Here is a 25439-nt window from a genome sequence, read left to right on the forward strand (position 1 = left end):
GCGGTTGGAAGACAATCTGTTTTTGTTTGAATAATGGAATAATGGAATTGAGTGGGCGAGTTGGTTTTCCATCTTGACAGTGAAAGCGCTCAAATGGACAAAGACGACAGAAAAGGAAAGACATACAAAGCTGTTTTTATTTATTTGTTTAGGACTGAGAGTTGTGGGTGGCCTTCCTGGACGTGGAGGAGGCCCATGGCTACGTAGAACATGGAACCCTGTGGAATAGGCTACGCCCCAAGGGACTGTCCGAAGATGTAGTCGCTTGGCTCTGCGTTCCCTAAACGGACACTAACGTAGTTGTGGAGTGGCAGGGCCTCCGCTCTCATCCGATCAAGGTGCAGTGTGGCCTACGACATGGATGCCCTTTCTCTCCGCTGTTGTTCATGCTGCTACTAAGCGATGTGGAGGGCGAACTGAAGAGGTGTGGCGAGGGTTTCGACCTGACGTACGTGGGCAGTGGGCGGGTGCTGCAACAGGTCCTCCCAGGCCTGTTGTTATGTGCCGACGACATCGTACTTGTGGCCGGGCCCGAAGACATGCTTCCAGAAGCTTCTGGATGTGTGAACCGCACATCCAGATCAGTTAGGCCTACGATTCAGTGCCCAGAAGGTTGGGGTGTTGTGCTGGTCTCACGTGAGGACCGGCGTAGAACCGTATACTACTGCTGCAAGGGCGTGAAATCCCATGGTCGTCAATCTACAGATACCTCGGAATAGACCCCGACACAGACGGCATACCTGGCAGATTGTGAGATTGGCCTCCATGAACCAGGGTGCCCTCAGAGCCAATGCGCTGCGGTCATTTAATAGGAAGGAAGTTCCGTGCATCATATGGAAGGTGGTGATGGTGTCGCGATTGACATGGTGCTGCGTGTTTCGTCAGTGATGCGAGAATTTCTAGAGCGAAAGAGAGGTGGGAAGGCAGGCTTTGGGTGCCCGTCGTGTGATCCCGAACGTGGGGGTGCAGGGAAACGTCGGGTGGTCCTCCTTCCAGACACAAGAAGCAGCAGAGGCCAGTTTCGAGATGCACTAGTGGACACCCGGGGAGGAACGCTGGGTCCATAGGGTGCAGTGGTGCTTGCTGTTCTCTGGTGTGTGTAGGCGCTGGAAAAGCAGGGTACGAAAGTTGGGGATCAAGTACTGTGTACCATTGCCTCACGTACACTAAGGGCACCTACTGGTATAAAGGGAATCTGCGTGAGCGCGTGGCAACGACGGAGAGAGAGCTGTGGAAAACCAGCGCAGCGGTGGTCAAGCCAGCTCTCGGCCTCTACTGTATACGCACAAAATAGACATTGCACAGGAACGGTTCATCGACAATTATCTTGGGAATACCCTACTTTATGGATTTCCGATGAGCAAGTATGGATTTCCGGCGAAGACAGTGCGGACGTCATGTGTACGTTTTGCGGGCAAGAAGAAGAATCAATAGAACATATTGTTGTTGTGACATGTAGATTGCTACAGCCCTGCCAGCGGAGTGGGTCCTGCCGCAAGTGCACTTGGACAACCGACAGAAGACGATGCAGCTGGCAATGAGGGGAAAGTGGCAGTCCTAGGCGACCCCCCCCCCCCCCCCCCCCCCTAAAAGCACTTGCACATCTTCCCGATTGTTTGTTTTCGGGCTGTCATGGGGCGAGATGTGATTTTCGGTGTAGAACTGGAAAGCTTTGTCTGTGATGCTAAAGGTAGTTCTCTACTTTGCTCGTTCACCGTATTATTACACACAATTCTGCGTTCTACAGGTTGGTAGTTATGCGAGTACAATTCGTTGTGACTGTCGAGGTATCGTGGTCCTGCCGTACCCCCACCGTTGCCTTGCCTTGGCGCCGGTTCGGCGACGGCGGTGACGACGGTGCCGTTCACTTGCCGTTGCCGTGGCCAGCAACCTCGTCGGGGCGGCAAGGAGCCACTCGTTCATGTCTACCCCACCACGGGACACAGCGACGCCAGCGAGGGGTCCTCCCTTTTGTTGGCTTCACAAGGAGAGCCGACCAGCCACCTTGTCGGAAGGAACAAAGCCCTTTTCCCGAACTGAGTAATGACGGCCGCTTACTCCGCTCATGAAATGCCCGGGCAGGTGATTGAACCTTCCTGGACACGTCGTGGTGGGATATCTCAGCCGACGACCAGTTCTCCTCTGGTATCGCAATGAATATTGCTCACGTAACCGTTAATATTCAAAGCATGAGTGATGGTACAACGTCTATATCGTTCGCCATTTATTCTTCAACAACAAAGCGCACAAAAATTGTTGTACAAATAAAATTTAAATAAAAAATCGGTCTTTCTTTTTTTTTTTTCTTTTTTGGTATACGGTACCCAGGCTGGCAAAATACAAATAACTCGAGGTATGGATAAACTAAGGACAGATACACATGGGAAAGCATGTATACGGCGAAAGGGCGGAGGCGCCGTGATAATGAAGAATGGAGCATTATGGAGGTACATCAGGTGTGAAGTACTCATTAGATCAGAGAAGCTTTTCAATTCTTTAAGCATCCTCGTCATCCATCATTACACACCCTTTTATGCCCTGAGGCAATAAACATCGCTATAAAAGAAAAGTACTAAGAGGTATGTGGAAAGGAATAATGGTGTCAGGGCTTACTTTCGGGAATGCAGTTTTGTGCCTAAAGGCGGAAGTTCAGTCGAGACTAAATAGAAATCAGAGAGCTGTTGGATTAGCACTTGACGCCCACGGCAAAACCACAAACGAGGCAGTACAGGGGGATATGGGCTGGACATCGTTCGAATCACGCGAAGCTCAGAGTAAAATATTATAAAATGATAATATTCTAATTAAATTAAATATTATAATATTAGTAAAATATTATATGAATAACGCCTGAGAAAACTGAGCATTAGCAGGTGGGCAGCTAAGGTGTTTAAATACTTGCACAGAAAGAGCGTTGACTCTCAGTGGCGGAAAAGGACTAATAACTCGTAAAGTAATAAAAGCTGCGCGCAGATCGCTGCTTTGCAAGATAAATGTGTTGGCACGCCTTCTCTGTCCAAAAGAAAGACGACCTTCCTAATTTTCGAAAACAGGTGATTCAACTTTTTATTTCCTAGTTGTTCTCTTTCACGGATTTTTTTTTTTTTTTTTTCTGACGCATGCACCGGTTAATTCTACCATGTCGCGTTCGTCTTGGTCGTCTGGGAATGTTTCAGTCAAAAGTTAGCGAGTGTGGTGTGTGTATCTGTTCTGTCCTTCGGTTTGGTTTGCGCTACCCATCATACCATGGATCATGTATACCGCTTGCCCAAGTCTGTTATATTTTGCCCTTGCCTGTCATATCTCACTGACCCGAGCCACAATGATGAAATTCTAAAAAAAACTAAGAAGTATGCAACGAGAAAGCGAGCAAACAGTCTATAATTATTACGCATGACTGGTTATTGATTTTTATTTTTCACCGCCATTCCTTTACGCTCCGCAGTGCCTCCAGCTGTCTCAATATGGCGCTACCGGTTTTCCGAGGCTCATGGGCGGGTATCCTGAGGGCTTTGTGCGTGTCAACCACAAGCTGCGGCACTTCGCGCTCACGGTCTTGGTCCGGTCGCAGTGGTTTTCCACCACATCAAGGACCGGTTCGGTGAACGGGCCGCTCGAATTCTCAAGGTTACAAATTTTGAAAGAGAGCTCATAATATGTTCACCAGCGTCGCAGTATGACCATAACTGTGATGTGTCACTCTACACTTTTGCTGAATTCCTACAGAACTAAAGGCTAGAGCGATCAGAATTTCCAATCCCTCGAAAGAATTTGTGAAGGACAAGGAAATGACATTAAGAAGGATACAAACCAACACTTTTCACACCCCAAAATCATTACACACCTGGTACCTGGAACTCCACAGGCCAGAATGTCAGCTCTGTGGAGTAAATGCGGATTTCTACCACGGGCAATGGGCCTAACATAAAAGCAAAGCCATATTCCCCATCCCTTCCCCAACCCCTAATCAGTGGAGGGCCATCCTCCTCAACACAGGCCTCGAGGGCCAGAAATGGCCCATAAACAGGGCAGCCAGTGAAGCTTCGACCCGTCCAATCATGAAATAGCGACTCCTGCCACGTGGCTCATACTGAGTTTGGCCTAAAACACTTTTCAACAACAACATATCAATTTCAGCACAGAACAAAAATTCGCTCTGATTGGCTTTTTCTTCTTCCCTTTGGCATCGCTGCGACTGGAGCAGCCCACAACAGCGCACGTAGCCATGCTGACACTACAACCCGTACGCACACGCGGAAAACAACACCATCTGGCACCACCACGAAGGCGACCACTGCCGCGGCACATCACTGGTTCATAAACGTAGCGGACGTGTGTTTAGAAGGGTTCCTTTTGCTGACGTCAGTGCAAGTCATGTATGGCTCTTTCTAAGCAGCTATGTAAACAACAGTAGCGCTATAGGCTGCAGTCGTCGTCATCGGCGCCCCCCCCCCCCCCCCCCCCTCCTTTTAAGCGAGAAATTTTACATAGCGAAACCATGCTGCACTGTTTTCTTTTTTTTCCACGAAAAAGTCCATGAAATGCATGGTTCAAATAGGACCTACTTTCCCTCCTTCCAACCGCCTACACTAGCTGTTTGCTAAACAAGCCGCAAAAAGAAGCAAACAGCTAGTACTGAAATCAACTGCCATGCGAGCCGGCGCGGCGAGCGAGGCGAAGTGAAGACGGCGATTACTATTGTGTGTGCGGGCAGGGAATCGTCGTGTCGTTTTAGTGTGACGAGGACAACACAGAAACGGCGTTTGCCGACGGTCTGCGGACTAAAATCGGCCTTGCGTGACTGTACCTTAATATGGCGGCCAATCCGCAATCTGTCGTCATCGCCAATCACAAAATGACGAATGTCTCACGTGCAGCCTTGCGTGTCCGCGGCTTACTTTGGCGACCAATTGCCAATCAGTTTGTCGTCCAATCGCAAAATGACGAATTTCTAACATGCACCCCCAAGGGACGACCTGCATTAGGGCTGTGTCAGTTTCACTATGGCAAAATTACTCAGCAGTGTGTGCCTGGGAAAGAAATTCTCACTTTTCGGTCATCTCTCAGCGCCTCGGCACAGCACACAACGATAGTCTATCACGTTCCGGCTTGGTTAGTGCAGTACCTTTTAAATTATCGGTGTTGCACGTGCTGAGTTAGAGTAAACATTTACCCTTCAGTAAAATTGCAAAACAGCTTCTTTACGTCGCAGTACGCTTACTCCAGCTAGGTGTATTTTAAGACTTACACGACTCTGCTTAAATAGCCCGCTTCCACTCTGCATGGCTTTGATCCTTGCAATCAGCGCTACATCGAAAGTGAAAGAAAAAAAACTTACCTTTAATGGCAAAAAAACAATCTGGAACCTTGTAATCCTTATTGACGCTCTGGATTTCCAGTTTTTAATCATTGCATGCGCACTCTTTGACGCCGCGCCTTGCTGGACGGGGCGAAGGGGCAGCCGTCTTCTTGAGCCGGCTCGTAGTTAGTTCCGGAGAGCAACGAGTGGCGGCGGGCGCGTCGTTTTCCTCCGCGCTAGGCCGGTGCGAGGAACAGGCGGGCGAAGAACCAGTCGGTCGGCTCGCCCAGGCCGACGGTGTGTTGGCGGTTCACGGTGGTTGCAACGACGATGGCTGCCTACGCGTCGTGACTACCCGCGCGCGCGCGCACTGTGACAGCCCTCGAGGAATACGCGTGCGGTGACACTGCCTGAGGATTGCATTTGTGTGCGTCGGTGCGTGTCTTGCCCAGTGCGTTCGCTCACAAGTACAGCACCACCATGCTTCAATCGAAAGACAGCGGACTTTGCTCCCGGTGGCGCCTCTTCACAGGTGAGGCCTAGTGTCGAGCTCTTTGAGGGAGTATGCACATCGACGGTAGTAGTAAACGGAACATCTGAACTACATGTAACAACGCACAAGCTTAGCGCGTAAAGTTTACGTTTTGCCTCATGTTCAACCCGCACACGCAGTACCTGCCCGGAGCCCTGCTCGGGTGGTCGCACACGTTAGCGAAGATTCGTTAAGAACGTGCTTTTAAGTCTTTGCGGTCCGCTTTGGGACGAAAATGACCGACGCTTGCGCACGTTGTAACCGTCGAAGGGACTTGCATGTTTCGCATATTATCTGAAAGTGGCTTCGTTATGAAGTGGCCGTTGCGAACGCCTTTAAAAGAGGCGCCGGCAATGTTCCGCTTGGCGTGCTGCGCACTCGAGCACGATCTCTGTAGCGATTGGTCGTTCGTTCGCGCCCCTGGACCTTTAACGGTCTTGCCGTGTGTCTTGCTTGCTTTTATTTGTCTGTTCGCACCGAGCATTGAAAATAATTGTGCAGGCGCTCACAGCATCGTGAACAGCACGCCTGACAGGTTCCCAGCGAAAGCGGTAGTCTCGCGTTTACGGTGGCTCCAGGACCATGGCCAGCTATGGCTTGAAGGTGTTCCAGAGTGGCCCTTCGTCGGTTACGGATAGATTTCTGATATATTCTCGTGTTTCAGTACTCCGACTGCAGCGATATGGAAGAATGTGGAAATTGTTTTGCGCGTTGTGTTATGAACGAAGTGTTATGAACGAAGCCACTACAATGGTAGTGGCTTAAGTTTCAAAAGGAAATGCGCTCTTTTGGTGTTGTTATGACTAAGCCATACGTTCTCTAGTTAAGCGTTTTTGCATCAAACTACTTGTTCCATGCATCTCCCGTATCTTCCAGCCTGATGTCTTGGGCGCGGCAAAGTTTGCGGACGCGATTCTAGCGGAGGCGTTCTGCCTGGCGCGCGCGCTTCCCTCGTCTGCCGAACACAAAATACCTCAACGGCAGAGTCCTTGAGTGTCTCCGTCCTTAGTCGTGTAGCTGGTGTCTTGCCTTATTGGTTTCCGGGATAGCCGCACGGTCTGGCAAATTGCCTTTTACGAGCGCTGGCTTTCTCGAGTCCCCCTTTGTTGTGCCTCTGGAAAGATGGTTCGTCGGCGCAAACGGAAACAAAATTTTAAGTCGTATTTTTGTTGAATCGTTGGCGAACGTGGCAGGCAGAGGTCCAAAGCGAAGAGCGGTCCGAGGAGTGTCAACTTAGCAGCCGAAAGACGATTATTGCCGTGAGCGGAAGAATTGCGTAAAAAAAAAAAAAAAAAACACGATGGAGGCTGGCAGAATCAGGGAAGTTATGCCATCGTTATCACCAGCCTATTCCCACTACACCAAAAGGCTTCTCCAATAAGCCTACAATTAACCCGTGTCCTTTGCCAACTGCGGCTACCTATCTTCGCAAACTTATTTACTATTAATCACACAGTGAACAAGGGAGGGACAATCTCAAAGTGCTTGCCAACGTTTCGACAAGAGGACTGGGCTTCGTCTGGGCAAAGCGTTCATCGTTGGCGGGGCCATGTTCACTTTGTGATTATCAAGAACCATCTGACCAACCTTTTTCTACAATGTACTCTTATTTATTAGATGTTATTTATGCACTATACGTTATATACTAACAAGTTTTATATAACCTTCTCGTGTCACGTGCGTATGCGTGGATAGATAAATAGAAGTTTCCCTTTTGTAGCGTGGCGGTGGCAAGCGCCACCTTGTTTAATGTATAGTTTCGCAATGTCTTCCACCCATTACTAGAACCCGGGTACTGTACTGCAAATAGAGGGTCTGTGCAGTCGATAACGCCCCACATAAAGTTTCAGCGCCCTCAATCGCACAGGCCACTCGTATAAAATGAAGTTCTGTTGTTCTTCCTAGAGGGCTTTCTATCCGCGTAGGCTTGGCGCGAGGGACGATTTTCGGTATCCTGCAGGTTGTACTTGAGTGTGTGTTAGTGTCCGTCTGCAGGAGTGACTGACTGGGCCAGTTGGTAATTCATCGCTTTATTTAAATGGAACAGCGCAAAGAACACACGGATATAACACCCGGTTCTTACCGTTCTCTGCGTCGAGGGATAGCCGAGGAATCAGGCGTCACACTCTCACAAACTGCTTGTCAAAGTCGCGCTCATTATGGGTTCGGGATATACAGAGCTTGTGACTCACGGACAGTACGGTCACGGAAATTACTCTACAAGGTTTTACTGAACACGTTGACGCTAAGGGAAACGTCAGGCTGGAAACCGTTGCAACAGCCCGGCGTAAGCATCGGCTATGCCGTACAAAAAGTATTGGCTTCTCCGGCAGCGTCCTTGATAATAGAGAGTTTTAGCACAGCCGTACGGCAAATGCGGTAACGCCTTGCTGTTGCTACCGTTGCCGGGCTTGTCTAGTAACATTTGCCGTACGGTTGCACTTACCGTAGTTACCGTGTTTACCGTATGATGGTGCTGAAGCTTACGCCCGGCGTCAGAAGTTTGAGGGTCCACGCCACTAGAAAAAGTCGATCGACTTCCGTGCAGCCTTGGCGCACAGCCCAAAGATGACAGGCAGCGTGCTATGTTTTCGCACCAACGCGCAAGTTGCACATTTTAATTCCAGGTTACATTCGATAGCTTGGGCGAAGTTCACCGTTCTCTATACTGTTATGTGCCCCATAAACCTTTCAGGCCGGGTGTACCCATGAATATAGGAGATAACTTGTCGGCAGTGGTTGTACCAAGCAGGCGACTTTGTGTGTTTAAATCTCTCATTATCAAGTGTCCACTCCAGTTGTCTCCAGCGCGCGGGTGCTGTTCAGCCCAAAATATCAGGGGCAGCCTATCTGTTTCACACGTTCGTGCTTCTTCAGATCCCGTGTGATAAACAGTCGCCGGGCAGCATACGCGAACACGCTGTCGACCGTCCTCATGAGACTCCGTCATATAGGTTCACAACGTTTCGAGGCTAACACCCTAGACCTTGAGGCCACTTGCTCGAAAGAAACAGAAGTTTTTGGCTGACACGTCTTGTCCTCAGTACTGCGGCGTTTTTAAATTATCACAACGTTTTCGCAAGAAAGCAACGCGGTTGCTTAATGCGAAAGGATGACACCACTGCTCTTCTTCTCAGTGATCGCGCTGCGTTGTATTAGAAACGTTTAGCATAGAGCTACCGTCCCTACGCATGCGCAGATCGCCCTGAGGGCGCTAGATGGCGCCAGCAGCCAGCCAGGTGTAAATTTGATCAAGATGAGGAACTTGTGCAGTGTGTAGTTAATCCGTAGATGCACTGAACATATTACATTGTGGCCCTTGGGTTAATGACAACAAAAGTGATGGGCGAATGAATCTGCGGTAGGCGTTAGCAAAAAGCGTTTAGAAGACTGGTGGCTCAAAAACTGGGTAGTGAAATAAGGATACAAGTTCGGGGTTACTAATTGATCCAATGTAAAATACAGTAGTGTTTGCATGTAAAGAGAAATGGCGAATATAAATAAAGAAATGCCGAGCATGGAGGCACCTGCCACCACCTCATTTCAAAAAGTGCGCTCCTAACATCCATCCATCTATTCCATGTGGCACGCATGGAGGCAACCTACGCATGCGCGAACGCCTGCCGCGTCAAGACCAACCAGCGCGTGCCCAATGGCATAGCTTGGTAAGCGGAAGGTCTATACTAAATGTCTCCATATTTGCTGAATTTCAAGGTCAATTGTTTTGAACACTTTGAATGCATTCGAGGTTGCAAACAAACGCTTGTCACGCACCATGTTATGTACCATACGACATCGCGCGGTCTACAGCGCACGCTGTCGATGTATCGTCTCACTACGCATCAGGGAATATGGAAAACCGCCACGTGATTTCGTCTGTGATTGGAAAACGACAAAAGTAAGGGGGGGGGGGGGGGGGGGGGGGGGGCGGGGGGACCGGCTGCCCAGTAGGGAAGCACGGCTTCCTCCTGGCCCACCTCCCCGTTCTCTAGCAGAGCCCTCGTTCTCGCTAGCCCTAATGCACAAGCATGCGGGGCTAGGAAAAGGGACGCCCCCAGCCTTTCTTTCATAAGCCCTCTGCGGGCGGCTTTCCTTTTGGACCGTCCTGGCGCCTCACCCCTCGTTAAGGGGAGGTGCTCGTTTTTTGTGCTTCTGCGGCACTCCTCCTTTTTTGTTGTTGTTTCTCTTCAGAGAGTAGTTTCGGTTGTCTGCGGAGCTTACCTGCAGCCAGTTCGGAGGGAGCAGATAACTCCGTCGCCTGCTCTTCTCCTGCTCGGTGCTGCCCCCTCCAAGAATAACCAAAGACCCGCGTCCCTCGAAAAGCGACAATGGGGGGACCCAGTAGGGAAGCACTGCTGGCCCCCTTTCCGAGATGGTGATTGTGCTTTACCACCTCCCTGGTTGCAGGCCGTTGCTCCCCTCTGTTCCCCAACCCTGTGGCGGACGCGCATTCTCGGGGAGCCGGGGCTAGATGTCGCTGCCGACGCCGATCCCTTTACCTCTAGGGCTCCTTTCATTCCGTTTCCTGGCGTGACAAGAGGGAAAGATTTTTTTTTTTTTCATTCGCAAATATTCGCATTCTTTCTGTGGCTCACTGCAGACGGCCCATGTTTTGGTGGTCCTCTTTGCCTTCGAGTACCCGCTTTGGGATTCGCGGAAGTGTCTTGCTCGTGCAGAGAGGGCTCTCTGGGACAGGTATGCGCAGGTAGAATGGCTGCGCGGGGCATGTGTTGTCAGTACAAAGAAAAGAGCAACACTGCACAGTGAAGAGGAAGCGGCAAGACAAGTGCTTATCCGTCCTGTTTCTTTTCTTTGAGTCATGCAATACCACGTGGCCTTTATACGAGCTGCCTTATTGAAGAATCACCATTGCTGAAACTGCGGATATTTAACGTTCGAATGGAGAGTGCCGTTTGAGCGCTCTCGCAGGAACAGAGGTGAGCACCGGTAATCGTCAACTAGTTTTTGGCGTAGCCGCGCTTGAGCGTCGCAGTCACGCAACACTAGCGACTCAAACATACCGGCAAGCCACGCGGCGTTCGTCGACTCCCTGGCGCGCGTCACGATGCCCTCGGGCTCGGAAATGAGTCACATAGCAAGTCCACTCAGCTTCTTGAATCGCTGCCAACATTCGCGCTCGCGGTTTAACAATGGACGAGGCTGACATGACAGTTATGCACCACCTTGTAGCCTCTCTATACTGCTATACAATGGGAGGACATGCCTGTTATGGACACCAGTTTATTGTCCTATAGACTGTGCTGGAACACGGGCCGACCTTATTACGCATGTCTTGTTACATCGAGAAACGTAAGATGAAAAAAATCAGTGCCCTGAAAGTTTCTTGTTGTTCTTTACAAGTGCATTGGCAAAGGGCATGCCATTCATTGACTCAATCTCGTATTCAGTGCCTAAGCTTCTTTCGGAATTTATTACTGGTCTTGTACTACATACGAAGAACCAGTTGTATGCTAAATGGAATCACGAAGTTTCTCAGCTTAGACATTCTGAACGACCGTTCTACACAACATAGTCCATTTGTCATCTCAGTCTGTGCAGACGGCCGTGTTTTCAAATGTACATTATATCTGTAACTTGCCGGTCGCTGTCCTAAAACAGTACGACCTCGTGTATAGCGAGCAGCTCGCGCCAAGAACTCATCAGCTATGAAAGTTCACTTTATGCGGTTTCCTGATGCCGCGTATCAGGAGAAGCCATGTGCACTACGGAGCTAGCGCGGCAAGAAGACAGGGCTTCTGCCACGAGCAAGGCACATGCCTCCTCCTCCTCCTCATCCTCCATGTTTGCCCGGCGCCACCTGTCCCTTATCGGGAGGGGGCACACCTGGCTCCGCGTCGGGGTCACGTAGGCTGTGCACTGTCCCCCCCCCCCCCCCCCCCCCTTCTTGCGTCTTCGTCGCTGTTTTTCCTGCCATCTCTGCTAGTCCTGCTTGCTGAGGTCCAGTCCTGCAAAGCCCACGCGCCGAGTGCCTCGAGCAGCAATCTCCTGTCGAGATAGCGGCGCTTGTGGTGGCCGCTTGGGGCGCGTGGGCCCGTCGCCTGATAGGCGACCTTCGCCGGCTCGTCCATCTCTCCGTGTTTCCTGCCTGCGCGCAAAGAGTGAAAGCATCTTTCGGACAGCCAATAAAGAAAGAAAGAAAAAAAAGAAACGAAAAGCTCGCGTAGTGACATCGAAATGTGTGGTTATGGCAGCAAGCTGATTTCGTTCTTTTGAACTTCTTCCCTCGTGTTGGTGATGAGTCTGCTTGGGCGCTGGAACAGGTTTCACTGATTCACGATAGCCAGTGGACGGGTTCCGGAGGAACGCTGATTGGATAAAGCGTCGAGGAAAGGGGCCCGAGTGGACGGATGCCTGCCTTAGGCGCTTATGGACGCTTTTTCTGTGCTCTGAGGTTTTGCATCGAGCCCTGCAACTGGAAGGCTCGACCGTATCGCTGTGCGCTCTTCGATTCACCGCACGAGCTGCGGATAGTCGAGGCGCCCTTGCTACTCCTTGCAATAAACGGAGTTTTGGTACGACAGCTTTATGTGGCAGTGCAGTAGAGACTGGGAGGAAAATGAGGGGAATGGGACTTTGACCCCGTGCCGTGGGCAGTGAGCTACCTCAGCACTAGCTAGCCATAGCGGCCCCGCACCGTCTCTCCAACTTCTCCCCACACCCTTCCGCGCATCTAGCCATCTAGCCCGAACAATGAAAAACCCACTCCCCACTGCATGGGGTTGCACAAAGGTCCGTCTCCTTCCCCTTCCCGCCTTGCTTTGGCTGCAGAGAAACAGAAAGTTGAAATTCATAACGTGTTTGCGCTGCGTTTGCTTCACCGTGAAGCAACTATGCGCTGCGGCTTTTGTAAACGCGGATTCCCTTCTTCCAGTTCAAGTTCCACGGTTATTTCCTCACAACAGCACACCTGCGTTAGTCAGTGTTGTTGTGAGGCAAGGACGACGGAACGCGTGTGGTTGCCGTAGCTAGAGACGTGATCACATCGTCGAGAACAGTGCTGGAAAATTACCGGATGGCTCGTGCCTCGTCCATGCGGCAAGGAGGAACGGCAAACTGTTACATTACCTTCATGGTGACGAAGGATTTTCTAGTCGCGATGCACGCATAACCGCCCGCCTCCCTCTGACATCTTGGTGAATACGATCTGAGGGCGGCCCGTGTCTACTGCGTGCGCTTGGAGCACTCCACGGGGACTTTCTCCTGTACTTTTCGTATTTACTGTTGTATTTGCAGAGCAACTTCTTCAAGAAGTCGCTGTTTCTAATAAGTGCTCCCCACTTCTTTATGTCGTGAGCTGTATCCACTGACATCTCCATTAGTTCTCTCCTCCTCTTTGGTCGTCCCTGGGCCCTCTTCCCTTCGATGTCCATCTCTCTTCACATGGCCAAACCAAAGAAGTCTTCACTCCTGTAATTTGGCTAAAACCCCAGCCGAACCAGTGCCTGTGAGTGTCCTGTAGGCTAGTATCGCAGCTTCGGGTAACGAAGGAACATGGTGTCCCGTCACAACAGCGCGTCGAGGCGCTCACGGCTGCAAGCTGCTGCCGTGTTACGGCACTCGACGCCTGCACTGTTCGCACGTGGCCGGCCGGCCGCCTTCGGGGTGTCGGAGAGGGGTTGCTGTTTCTCGGCTATTCCGCCCGGGGCGCCGCATCGACCTGCTGCCTGCCGCCGCTGCTTCGCTCGGTGGCTGGCACCTTTTTGCCGAGGTCAGGCCATCGCAAGCAGCAATCGATTCCTCCCCGAAGCCAGACGGGATTCCTGCGACGCCGCCGCCGCCCAGATACCTTCTCCTGGAAGCATAACCCTCCTCCTCGGCTCTTTCCCATCTCTACTTTGTTCTTTGGCACCCAGTGTAGCGGTGCTACAATTTTCCCTCGCCTTCCGTCCGATTCTACATACCTTCCTTCTCACTTCTTTTATCTCTCGTTCGCCCGTTCGCGTTAAATGTGAAAGAGTCCTATTGGTCCTCCTTCAACCGTTGTCGTCACAGTGCTGAGTGAGGCATCGCCGTTGAGCCGTGCAGTCATCGCCGCAGCCGGTGGGTCCGGAACGCCGCGTAGTTGAGAATACTGCCTCCTTGAATCACATGTGAGGGGCAGACTAGCACTTTACTAGACTTAACGAGATATCACCGCCGCGAAAAGGAGCTTTTTTGTTTGCACAGCAGATTCACAACAAGCGCTGACGCTGACCGTTGCAAACGTATACGCGAAACGGTTGCGCTTTCACCACCCGCTTCGTATGTTTGCAGGTAGGAGAGCGTCAAACAGCCCATTTTCTCTGTGGCGGCAACGCGCTGAGAGCATTTCTTGGAAAGGTTTGTGCGTAGCACAGCGAAGACGCTGCGACGCGTGGATGAGTGTGCCTACCTCATCTGTCGTGGCCTGTGAGTGCGTGCCCTCAGAAACAGCGACAGCAACTTACCAGCGGCTCGTGCGCCAGGTACAGGCTCGCTAAGGTGGCTAGCCTTGCCCTCTTGGTCAGCTTGAACTGTGACCAACAGAATCCCGTTGGAATCGTCGGTTGCTGGCACGGGACGTTTCGAAAAATATATACTAAGCTTGCTTTTCCGCCTTGGGTGCTCAACAGCTGTTCGGCGCGTTTGGAGGTGCGCGCTGGCATCTTGCCTGGGAATATCGATCTCGCTGAAGGCCGGAAAGGAAAATGAACGGAGCATAAAACTAGATTCAGTGATTTAGGAGGGGTTTGTTTTGTTTTTATTCAGCTTCTTTTTTTTTCAGTTTATCCTGTCTATAGCTTGCGCTTTTTCCTGTCGGCCGTGACGACGTGCGTTTTTTTCTCCAAGTCCGGTCTCCTTACCCGCTCGTTGCGACTGCCGCGCAGCACCAGCGCACTACCTGCTTACCGCGAGGGCGAACGTTCTCTAAAAAGTCAATGGGATCGTTCGTGCGTCCATTCCACAGTTCCATAACCTCGTTCTCCCTTTTTATTTTCCCTATTACTAGGCTCGCAACAAAACATGAATCGGCAAAGAGTGCGCTTATGCGACCTGGCTGATGTATATTGTATAAGCCGCCGCGGTGGCTCAGTGGTTATGGTGCTCGGCTGCTGACCCAAAAGACGCGGGTTCGATCCCGGCCGCGGCGGCTAGAATTTCTTTGGAGCAGAAATTCTAGAGGCCCGTGTACTGTACGATGTCAGTGCACGTTAAAGAACCCCAGGTGGTCGAAATTTCCGGAGCCCTCCACTACGGCGTTTCTCATAGCCTTAGTCGCTTTGGGACGTTAAACCGCCATAAACCAAACCAAACTATATTGTATAATGCCATAAGTTTATTATTATTGCTGTTATCATAACTGTTAGGTACAACCAACCCGTGCCGGTTACAGGGCAAGGAGAAGGAAACCAAAAATGACCTCGTGTAGCAAATATGTTGCCCATTACGATGCCTCTGTGAGTGTTCCGCGTGCTAAGCTTGTTAGGCGACAACGCGAGTAGAAATTGAACTCAAACGATTCCCGCTCGAGTCGCCTCTCACGGCGTTCTTCCGCCTTGTCGGTCGCGCGGCTTCAACGTTCCACTTGCGGAACGTCGCAGTCGACACTCATTCCGCGCGAGAGTGCTAGCTGCGATGATGGTTCGAAGCGCGCGCACAACTGCTCTCCGCTGAGGCCGCGCATACCGCGCCGTGCTCGCCGTAGACAAAAGGCGCGGCGCGACAATGGCTCGCAACGGAGAACGGCAGCGCGGAGCGCGTGCGGGCATTGAGGGCAAGGTCAGTACTGCTTCCCCCGGCCGAACGGTTCTGACTGAGGCAGTGAACGCGGCCGTATCGCTCTTCGACGATCAGCGGCCCCCAAACTTTTAAAATTAAAGGTCCTTAAGGAGTCCGTGTGCGGCGGGTTAATGTGCGAACCCCGCCAACTCTCATTTCGCGCGGTGAATAACGGGAACTGTGACGGCGCACTTCAGTTTAAACGTAGAGTAGGTAATTGCGTTCAAATGGCTGCCCGGAGAATCGAGCACGCCCCGAAAGAGAATGGGCAGTTCTGGCACCTTCTTTCTTCGTTTCTGCGGCAGGCCTTTCTCGGGGATAAAACGAAGAAACGACGTGATCGCGTGTATTTGGTTCGGTGTGCTATATGCCTGCAGCTGAAACGAATCGGATCGTTTCTCGCGAATCATTAGGCACTTAATACGCGTTACGAGAAACGGCTGGAAAACAAGACGGCCGGGTTTCTCGGTATTATACCTCCCCTTTAAAAGGGGGAGAAAAAAAAAACGGCAAATCGCGTCGCACCTGGCGTTTCTGAGTGTACGAGAGCGCGGCGTGTGTTCTCGACTAAATGCGACTTCAAGGACGGCAGGTGCGGCAGCGCGGGCACTTGGTCATCGGAGCTAAAGACGGCAGTGGGGGAAAAGGCTTTAGCCCATTGGCATGCGCTGCACAACCTCCTTGCCGTCCCTTTCGTCAGAAAAGTTTCCGCGGGCTGCGGTAACTGCGGTGGTCATTCCTGAGGCTTTTGTGTGTGTGACTCAGTGAATGCTTCGAAGATGAAGAGGCAGATTATGAGACGAGAGAGAAAAAAAAGAACCGCCCCTTCCGTGGGTACCGGCGTGACAGCCTCACATGCCTTCGGAGATCTCAGAAAAAGCTTTATACACAATATACGCGCGTGCCTTCTTCTTCATCTGTGAAAGGAAGAAGGGATTAGTTAGTGACGGCGCCGCTGTGAGTCTTGAATGATGGCGGACGTTGTGTCTCCGCTGCCTAAGGAGATTTTCTTCCCGTTGGTCTCGGCGCGAAATCCGCGGAAAGCCCGTAACCGATGCGCGGCCGTCAACTTTGCGGGAAACCGCGGCGGTCGACGGACCGCGTGTTTCTGGAAAGGCAACCACGACTCTGTCGCCTTCAGGGTCGCCGCGTGTCCCCGCTCACGTGCGGTAATGCAGTATTCCAATCTACCGGTGACACTCTAATCTGACGCTGCTTTACAGCTGGCCGTCAGGGCAGGGTCAAGTGTCAAGCAGCGACAAACATCGAGATTTGCGTCTTCGTAACTTGCTCGCCGTGGCCTCCGCTGTGCGGTGATTCAGAAGCCATGCATAGGCGTTGTAGGTTTATCCAGTTGTAGATAAGTTGTACTTAAGCGTGTCGTTTTGTGGATAGGGATGTGTTCTTCTAAAGAAAGGAGATTTCCGTCCTCGAGAAGCTGAAAGATGCGCCCTAACGAGCAGGGTGTGTAGCGGGAGGTCTGTTCCAGCTTCGTTTTGTACTGGTACGGACTCGAGGAGCTGTCTTGCTGACTACTGCAGGACGAGCGGGTGTCAGTGTGATCTCGCAGCCTGATCTCAAGGAATACAAAATTTATCCGAAAGACAAAACGCTAGAGGAAAACGAATCTGCCGCCGCCCTTCGCTCCTAGTAACTTCGAGGTTGAACGTCACGTTGTTCTGTCGTCTGCTTTCGTATTGCGCACTATAATCTCGCGATCAAACGAGTTGGTGCGGTGGTAGGCGCCCGTTATGTCGTTTGCGTTTTCTTTTTCCTTTTTTTTTCTCGGCCTCTTCGGAGAGCCTCCTGATTTTCATGTCAGCTTTGTTCTCCTTACCGGCGCAGTTTCGCGCTTCTCGTTCTGAGTTCTCGAAATTCTCTAGCTCCCTCGCTTTAAGATGCAACAGGTATAGTGCCGCACACTTGCATTTGGGTCAAGAAGAGTAAACGGTGCATATTATTGCGGTCGGCCCCGGCCGAGCCGCCTCGCCTCCTTGTAAAAAAAAACGCTCGGAATTCGGCGTCTCTCCAAAGTTTACGGCTGCCCTTACGGATTTCGCCGACCCCAATTTTGCTGGCAAATCCTTGAAACGACGACGGACTTAGCGCCGCGGCGTCGTTTCACTTGCAGGTGCGACGCGAGCCTGCGGATTAGGGACGGACGCAAAAATGCCCAGAAATCGCGTTTTTTACGACACCGGGCGGCGGCATCCTTTTTAGGCGCAAAACTGCACTGCAAGGTAGAAAAAGAAGATAAAGGCGTAGGAGCCGGACAGGGGGAGCAAGTCGCGACGGCCGGCCTTCCAAAGCTGGATCGTTATTGCGTGGGTGGAGTGAGCAAGCGATGGAGAGGTCTCTCTGGAAGGGCAGTTAATCCCTTCTTAGCCTATGCCGCCTCCGGGTACCCAGGATTAGCAGGCGGATTGAGAGGCTCCGTAACCCTTGCTTCGACGAAGGTGTCAGGTTGCCCGCGCTTAGTGGCGGCCGGCGGCGTGCGTCCGTGGATGATGCGATTCGTCGCGGTCCCGACGTCGGTGTCTTGCCTCAGCCTCCGAGCCGCGACGTCTAGGCGCCGCGGGGGACATCGCGTTCAATAGATCAGGATCGGTGCTCGCGTGTTGGTGGGGCCCAGGCGCGCGCTCCTTTTGATCTTAATAACGGAGGCCGCCAAACCGAACTGTGTGTGTTTATGAGCTGAGCAGTCGTCCGTCTTTGGCTTCTCTGCACGCCGGCCACATCTTTACTTCTCTTCTTCGTGGACCTTGTGGGTGGTCGTAAGTCAAGGTGACGCCTGACTGAATGGTCTCGTGAGCCGTACGCGTGGCACGTGTTGTGTTTGTCTGGAGAGGTGGGATGCAACCCAAAAGAGAGATCAAGATTCCGGGAGGAGAAAATGGCAGAACGAAGGGAAGCTTCGCTTGCACTGTATATACATATAGTTCAACTTTGTTTAGGACATACACAGACGTTCACCTGTCCTGTGGAAGGGGCTGGTGTTTTGCGTTCGCTTAGAAAAAGCAAAGCCTATAGGTGTTCTTGGTGAGTGCGACTGAGTTGTTGCTGTGCAGTGAAATCGACTTTAAGAAAAAATGGAAGTTAGTTATGAGGCAAGCAAAGAAGCAGCAACTGTTTCACAATAAAGTGAAGTGAAAGCACGTTTGGCAAGCTTTCAAATATTTGTCCGCATTAAGAGTGTTCATCTAGGAAAGTGAACCAACAATACAAACTGATGGGCAAGCTGGTTTTACATATCTAGGCGAAACTGTGCACCAGCACATGTATGTCTCGTCCGTTCTACTCTCGTTGGTGCTAGTGCGCTGTTTCCTTTAGGAGTGAACGTTCACAACCCGCTTGTCTTCATAGTAAATCGTGCGTTATTTCTTCTTTGCTTGGCTACTCTCACGCTTGTATCACTTCGCAGCGTATTCCCCACTTTTCTGGCCTTTAGCGCCCTCTTTAGACGTCCTTCGCGGTCCGCTCAGCTTGCGCACCCTGTGTGAAAGCGCTTTCCCCTGGAAGGCTGCAGCACCACTAAACCTTGGACGCGGTTCTCACGCATGTATGCGGCGTCTCGTTCTCGAGTCTTTGTTTTGCCCTCGTTCATGCTGTCTTTGTCTCGAGCCGCACTTGGAAACCGCCGCCTCGTGCAAGACTGTTGTCTCAAGCAAGCCGGTGGACATTTCTGGTGCGTTTCACTCGTAAGCAGTAGTGATAACAAAAAAAAAAAAAAGCTCAATGAGCCAGGACTTAATCATCGCTCAGTAGCGATTAGGTGGCTCTCTATTCTTCCCGCCTCGCTACGAGTAGCTGGGTGGCGCCCTTTCCGCGGTCACCCAGCGGCCTCAGGTCGCGGCTCCCGTCTCGCCGCTTATCGCTTCCCTTCCTGTCGCGCCTCGCACGCGCGTTATCCAAATCGCGCCGCCGCGTTCTCTTCTTGTTCTTCGCCGCGCCGCTCGCGCCAGCACGCGTCACGTTCTCGCGTGCATATAAATACGCGGCAAAGGCCCGGGCCCCCTCCTCCTCCGCCTGCCTACCTCTTCCGTTCTGGACGGAGCCTGGTCTTCGGTAGCACGGATTCACCGACTATTACAGCGAAGGAAATGAAGTGGGGGGAGAGGGGAGGCCGGGAGCAGACGTTGAGGCATGAGCGCGTACATTGGATGTTGCGGCGCACCAAGAAGCAGAAGAAGCAGTGGAGTCGGCCGCGTGCATCATCTCTCTCTTCCCGCAGCCCGGCGACGAAGGGAGGGGGGGGGGGGGGGGGGGGGGGCGAAGAGCGGGGCGGCTCCTCGCTTGCCCGTGGCTGCAGGAGCAGCCGCCGCCCCTGGAACTGGTTTTCATCGGTCGCGCGACGGGGCCTGTTCGATAGTGGAGGGGGGACGCTGTTCCTCCTAGCGGCGGCGGTCACTGGCCGCTCCGCGCGATCATCGGAGGCCCGAGCAGCGCGGCGGCGGTGCGTCGAATTGGAGCGCTCCCCCCCGACAGCAAAGCCGCAAGAAGCGGCGTGGCAACTGCGGCAGCCAAAGAAGAAGACCGGTCGGGCGACGACCGTGCCGGAAGAAGGTCGCTGCTGGGCGGTGTTGCAGCAGCGCAGCGGCATTCGCTGCTGCAAGCATGAATGCGGGCCGTCGCGCGTTCTTATTGCGAGCTGTGGTAGCGGTGAGGTGTTTCACTGTGGGGGCTCCCCTTATATATTTTTTTTTTTTGTATGACCGACTTGTTTCAGATTTCCCGGTGTTCTCCCCTCCCTGTAAACTCCGAGGACTAGTCGGCTACAACTCGAGAACGAAGCGGAAGATGGCTCTCAAAGAATGCCTTCCAGCCAATAGCTACGACCGATATTCATGACGTCGTAGTTAATCCGAATAAGCCATGGTTAATACCCTTTCAGCTGCCACCCCTGGGATGTCAGGCTAGCAGGTCCAAGTGGATTAACCACACGTCATGAGAATCGGCCGACGCCATTGGCTGGAAGGGGGTCCTTAGAGGGGCATTTGCCGCTTCGTTCTGGAGTTGTACCCGACTATGTACTCGCTTTTCAGACACGACGCTGCCCTTCGAAACCTTCGTGGACGAGCTGGTGTTGCGAGAAACACCGCATGCGGTCATGTGCACGGTAGTTTACGGTATCCTGATTTCTATTATACGCGAGTTAAAGCGGTGTATTTAATCTTCAGTAAATCGGTTGAATAGCGGCTGGAAATTAGCAGTAAGTGACTCGTAATCAGTGGAATATGAGCGATGCGGTCACGGAGCGAGATCTGTGGCGCTTATTTATATATCTCCATCTTTCTTTTCGCGTGATACAGGAGAAATTCATTGGTTCCATCTCCGTACTTTCAGCCGGCAGCGCATACCACGTGCTCTAACGCTTTACATTTCTCTGCGAGCTGGAACAAAAATAAGAATGGCGAAGGAAAAAAAAGTAAAATACCTTTTGCGGAATCGTCGTTTTGCTGCACGTGTGTTTGCTCGACACCTGGCGGTGTGTGCCTCCCGCCAGGGGGCACGTTTACGACTGGCAAAAGCGCAGGCGCAGCAAATAAGGGACGACTGGAATGCCCCTGGTTGCTCACTTACGATATCTCGTGGTACATCTGCGACCCAGGTGACACCTTTCGGGAAAGAAAAAAAACCCGCTAAAATAGACCGGACGGGAAACAAGCGTACACAACTGCACCTAAAGAAGCATCGCCGTTCGGCGCAAGGCGGCGCCAGCGGCGCGGCCTGGATCGCGTCGCTCGTCGAGCCCGCGCTTGTTTGGATAGGGGGAGGGGGGGCGCACTCTTGCTTGGCGGGCGACTATTTTTTCCCTTCGGTCCGGCGTTTTCGCCGATTTCTGGTTGGTGCTTGCTTGCTTGCTTAAGCGCTTACCCCCCTCCCCCGTTCCTTCTTGGCAGGTTCATGCTCGCTGCCTATTTGTCAGAAATTCAGAGAAAAAAATATAGGAAGAGGAACCCAGTGGATCTGCAGGTTTTGTGCGTGTATTCTCGCGGCCATCTGAGTTTGCCGTCCGCCTCACCGGCGCTTCTTCCTCCCACGTTTGCTCCCGAGCAACGAAATCCTCTGCCCCATTCGTGACCCACGTGCGAAACCACAGCCTGCGCCCGATCGAAGCGCAGTCCGCAATCCCCCCCCCTCCCCCTCCTCCACTCTCATCAAGCGCTCTTGGAAGTGTTTGTCGTGCACACAAACCTCCCTGGCGGCGACCGGCCTCGGTGATTCGGCGGTTTGGTTCTGCGGTTTTCTCCGCTGATGGCCTCCTAGCGCGTGCGCGTTGCACGTGTGAGCAGCAAGGTGTGAGCGGAGGAGATTAAATCGCGACCCCAGACGGAGGCTCAGCGATGCGTTTCGTTTGCCTTCACCTGGCGGCGCGGAGCTCTTGCGGCTGCGCAGTTTATAGATTGTTAGGCCTGACGAGCGTGCCTGGGGGCGCAAAGATGCGAAGGCGATTTGCTCGCGCCAGTTTTTATCAAACCTTGCAGACCGGCTTATCCGCAGGCTGTTCTGCAGCACCCCTCCCTGAACAGCCTCAGGGCACGTCTGGGTAGGTAAACACGCAGGTGGTTATCTTAGAGCCGCAAAAACTTTCTGTTCTGATCGCATAGTTCGGAGGCGCGTTCAAACGAGCAGGGATGCAACGGGGGGAGCTTGCTGCTTTTCCAGGCGCATCATGGCTCCTTGGCATTACGTGTTGGCGAGTGTACGCTGAACAAGACTCCCGTGCAATGTAGTTGTGGTGGCAAATTTTTTCTTTTTTTTTCCTGTTGTCCATTGGATGCACTGCTCGTTGCAAGTTTTCATTTCTCCTGCTCGCATACAGGCAGCTTCTGGGTGATCGTTACAGCGCGGGTTCAGGGAACTATTCAATCATTTCACTCCACGCACTTTCTTCCGCGCACTTCGCATGGCCACTCAGTGTTAAGGACATACGAGACAAGCTGCGCAGTGAAATGGAACGGCTACGCGTTTTGATGTGAACTGCACACACAGACACACGCAACCCGTGCTGTCCGTCGTCCATTTTGATTATCCTTTGGAGTGTGCCGTCGTCGGTGGACATAGCCTCATTATTCACGGCGAGCTGCCAGCCGGAGCGAGACGTTTCGGTTACCCCAGGTGCTCTCCTCGGCGGCGCAGTCTACAGCCCCGGCGCATGTTTACTCTGGCCCTGTTCTCTTCCTCCTTGCGCAGTGCGCCCAGCCAAGTCAAGCCAAGGCGGCGTTTCGCTTTCTTTGTAATGCGCGGCGCACGCCGGCGCCATTTCTCCCGCGAATGTGGACTGCCGTGGGCACGCTTTGTTTGCTCCCGACCGGCCCGGCTCTTCTTCCTTTGGTTTCTTTGTTTTGTTTTTTTTAGAGTCTGCACTGTTCAAACGACGCGGGGGCAGCGAAGCGCGCTCTCTTCCAGAACCGAGGTTTTTGATGGGAGAAACGGGTTCTTCTTCTTCCGAGTTGAGTGGTATTTTTGAGTCCGTATATAGCTTCTCCGACGTCGGTTTGGAGACGCGATCGCGCTGCCCTCGGCGCTGTTGTGATAGTGCGTACGCGATCCTATTCGTATGCTACGGGCAGCTTTGACAGAAGCTGGTGTATACGCAGTGATTTCTATCAGCAGTGATGCGTAGAACGGACTCCAAGGGCTCGACAGGTAGTCTATGGTCAATCAATAGTAGTAGGTAGTTGGAACATCGGCCGATGGAGAGGAGGAAGATGAGGCGTAGGAGGAGATTGAGGGCATGAAACATACCAAGGTAGTTAATTGTAATCACTCCTAGGGCACTGCACAAGCAGTCTCTGTAGAACGGCGGGGAAAAGACAAGGTGGGAAGTATGCGCGCTTACAGTCTGAGAAGTGTCAAAGTGGTCGAGTGTTTGGTGCAGGAGAGAATTTTTTGGGTCAGTCTTTCGGGGGGCGGTCCCATTTGAACCTCATATCTCTCGACTTCTTTCCTCGGAAAATGAAAATGTCTCGCTTGGGAAGAGAAGGCCCCCCCCCCCCCCCCCCCCCCCCCCCCAACTCCCAGCCCCTAAATCCGATGAACTAAAGTGGCTGTTCGGGCTTGTTGGTCAGTGATCATGGTCAAATCCACCCGTGATTTGGTGTGCAACTTTAGCTCGCAGCTGTCAATTGGAAACTGTGTTTTCAAGCTTCCCTGTAGCTCCGCCTCGGCATCTATTACCACTACAAATCTCATTCACCCTTTCATGACTTTTTGCGGCTTTGGTACGCAGCCATGTCTCGTATGGATGCGTGCAGAGATAGAAAAAAAAGAAAGCATATATGTATGTACCCTAATTGTGATTCCCATTAATTTAGGAGACCTTAGCTTGCCAACACTTACAAGGAGTCCCACTGCAGCTTTGGGACAGAAACGTTTCGCTCACTGAATTCGCCGCAAACTGCGCTGCTCCCTTCAATCTGTCCATGCTTTCCGTTTCACGACAGCACACTAGAGCTGCACTCGTGTTGGCATTTCGCACGTTGCGTTCGCCTTCTGTGTTGTTGCCCAACAGCGAAACACACCGCAAGAAACAGAGAGAGTGAAGCGAATATCTGGGTTACATATTTTGTGATAAACGCCGGAGAGCTGCAGCCATCGCGGGCTGCTCGCTCACTCGCTCCCAACACCCGCGAGCTACCGCGCGTTCGTCCGGGCACCGCCGCGGTCTCCAGAGACAGACCCTCGAGCGAAAGCCGCCGCAATCGTTGTGGGAAACGCGTATAACGGACCACAACAAACTCTTGGACTGCATGCATGTACACAGCGTCTAGCCTCGCCCACGTTCGAGTTTTTTTCACGGCCCGATAGGCATCGGCGCCGCGGAGCCCGACGCGTTGGCCGGTGTTTATGCACTTGTCACCGCAGGCACTGTGTACAGGGGCGCGTGGCCCGCGTTATGTGTGCGACGGCCCTCGGACTTGCTGCGCTGTCCGCCTCCCACAATCTCTCTCCCTTCATTTCCCTCCTCACCTAGCGCGATAGCGCCCCTCGGGGTCCCGCTGGCCCTCGGAGCGGACAGCTTGGAGCCGGGTGTATGTGTAGCCAGGTTTTCGCCCAGAGAGGTCGGCGACGTGCGTTGCGGCAGTGCCCACCAATGGGCGAGTGGGGCGTGGGCGCGCCGTTGGCGGCTGCCGCGGTTTCTCTCTGCGTGCTCTCAAGGGCGCCGCAAAGCGGTTAAGCGGTCCACGTCTGGGCCGCTTGGCGCCCAGCGACCTATATCGTCGGTGGTTCCGCGTATTACGTATGCTAATGCTTGACCGCGCTCACGTGGAAGTGTGTACGTACCCACTACGTGAGCGCTGCGTGCAGATATACCGCGCGCGCGCATGAGGGTCTCTCCGTGTAGCGTAGACCGAATCGTTTTCCACCCTCTTTGCGTCTCGGAGAGAACCTTGGGGCACACGCGGGGTACGCGGAGACCCCTGGTTTGCATCGCGTATAGAACGTACGGGCCGTGTGGTAAAGGGCCACACGTGTGCTATGCGTATGCATGAAGCGCATGTGGTCAAGGTGGTTCGCCTCCGGCGTGGTTTCCGAAAGAGAGAGCGAGGCTGGTCCGAAAATTCGACGCGCACCGCACATGCAGCACTCCGTGGCGGCGCCGGTTGGGGGGTGACGGGTTCGGGAGTCGGTCGTGCGTTTCGATTACACGTAACGAAGCTCTCGCAGACTACGCGCGAATGGTTTCTTCGTAAGCATCGTTGCTTGATGCGGGTTTCGCAGCGACGCAGCGGCCGCACAAAGTTCACGACCTGCGGCGGCCTTTCGTCCCGCTTGATGGCGGCTGTGTTGCGATCCCTGAAATGCCCGAACAGCGACGGGCTTGGGCTGCTTGTCACGCTATAC

At 52.8% G+C, this 25439-nt stretch overlaps 1 protein-coding gene across 1 annotated transcript in view; it reads left to right on the forward strand.

The window, feature by feature from the left end:
* Positions 1–5548: 5548 nt before the first annotated feature.
* The window catches only part of LOC149340560 (cell adhesion molecule Dscam2-like), a 135038-nt gene continuing 115147 nt past the window's right edge, over positions 5549–25439 (forward strand). Inside the window, exon 1 of the mRNA XM_089549369.1 lies at positions 5549–5831. Coding sequence (XP_089405495.1) covers positions 5780–5831 — 52 coding nt within the window. The 5' untranslated portion in view covers positions 5549–5779. The remainder of the gene's footprint in view (positions 5832–25439) is intronic.

This window comes from Amblyomma mixtum, chromosome 6, assembly GCF_055824585.1.
Source record: "Amblyomma mixtum isolate Tamu chromosome 6, ASM5582458v1, whole genome shotgun sequence".
Taxonomy (NCBI): domain Eukaryota; kingdom Metazoa; phylum Arthropoda; class Arachnida; order Ixodida; family Ixodidae; genus Amblyomma; species Amblyomma mixtum.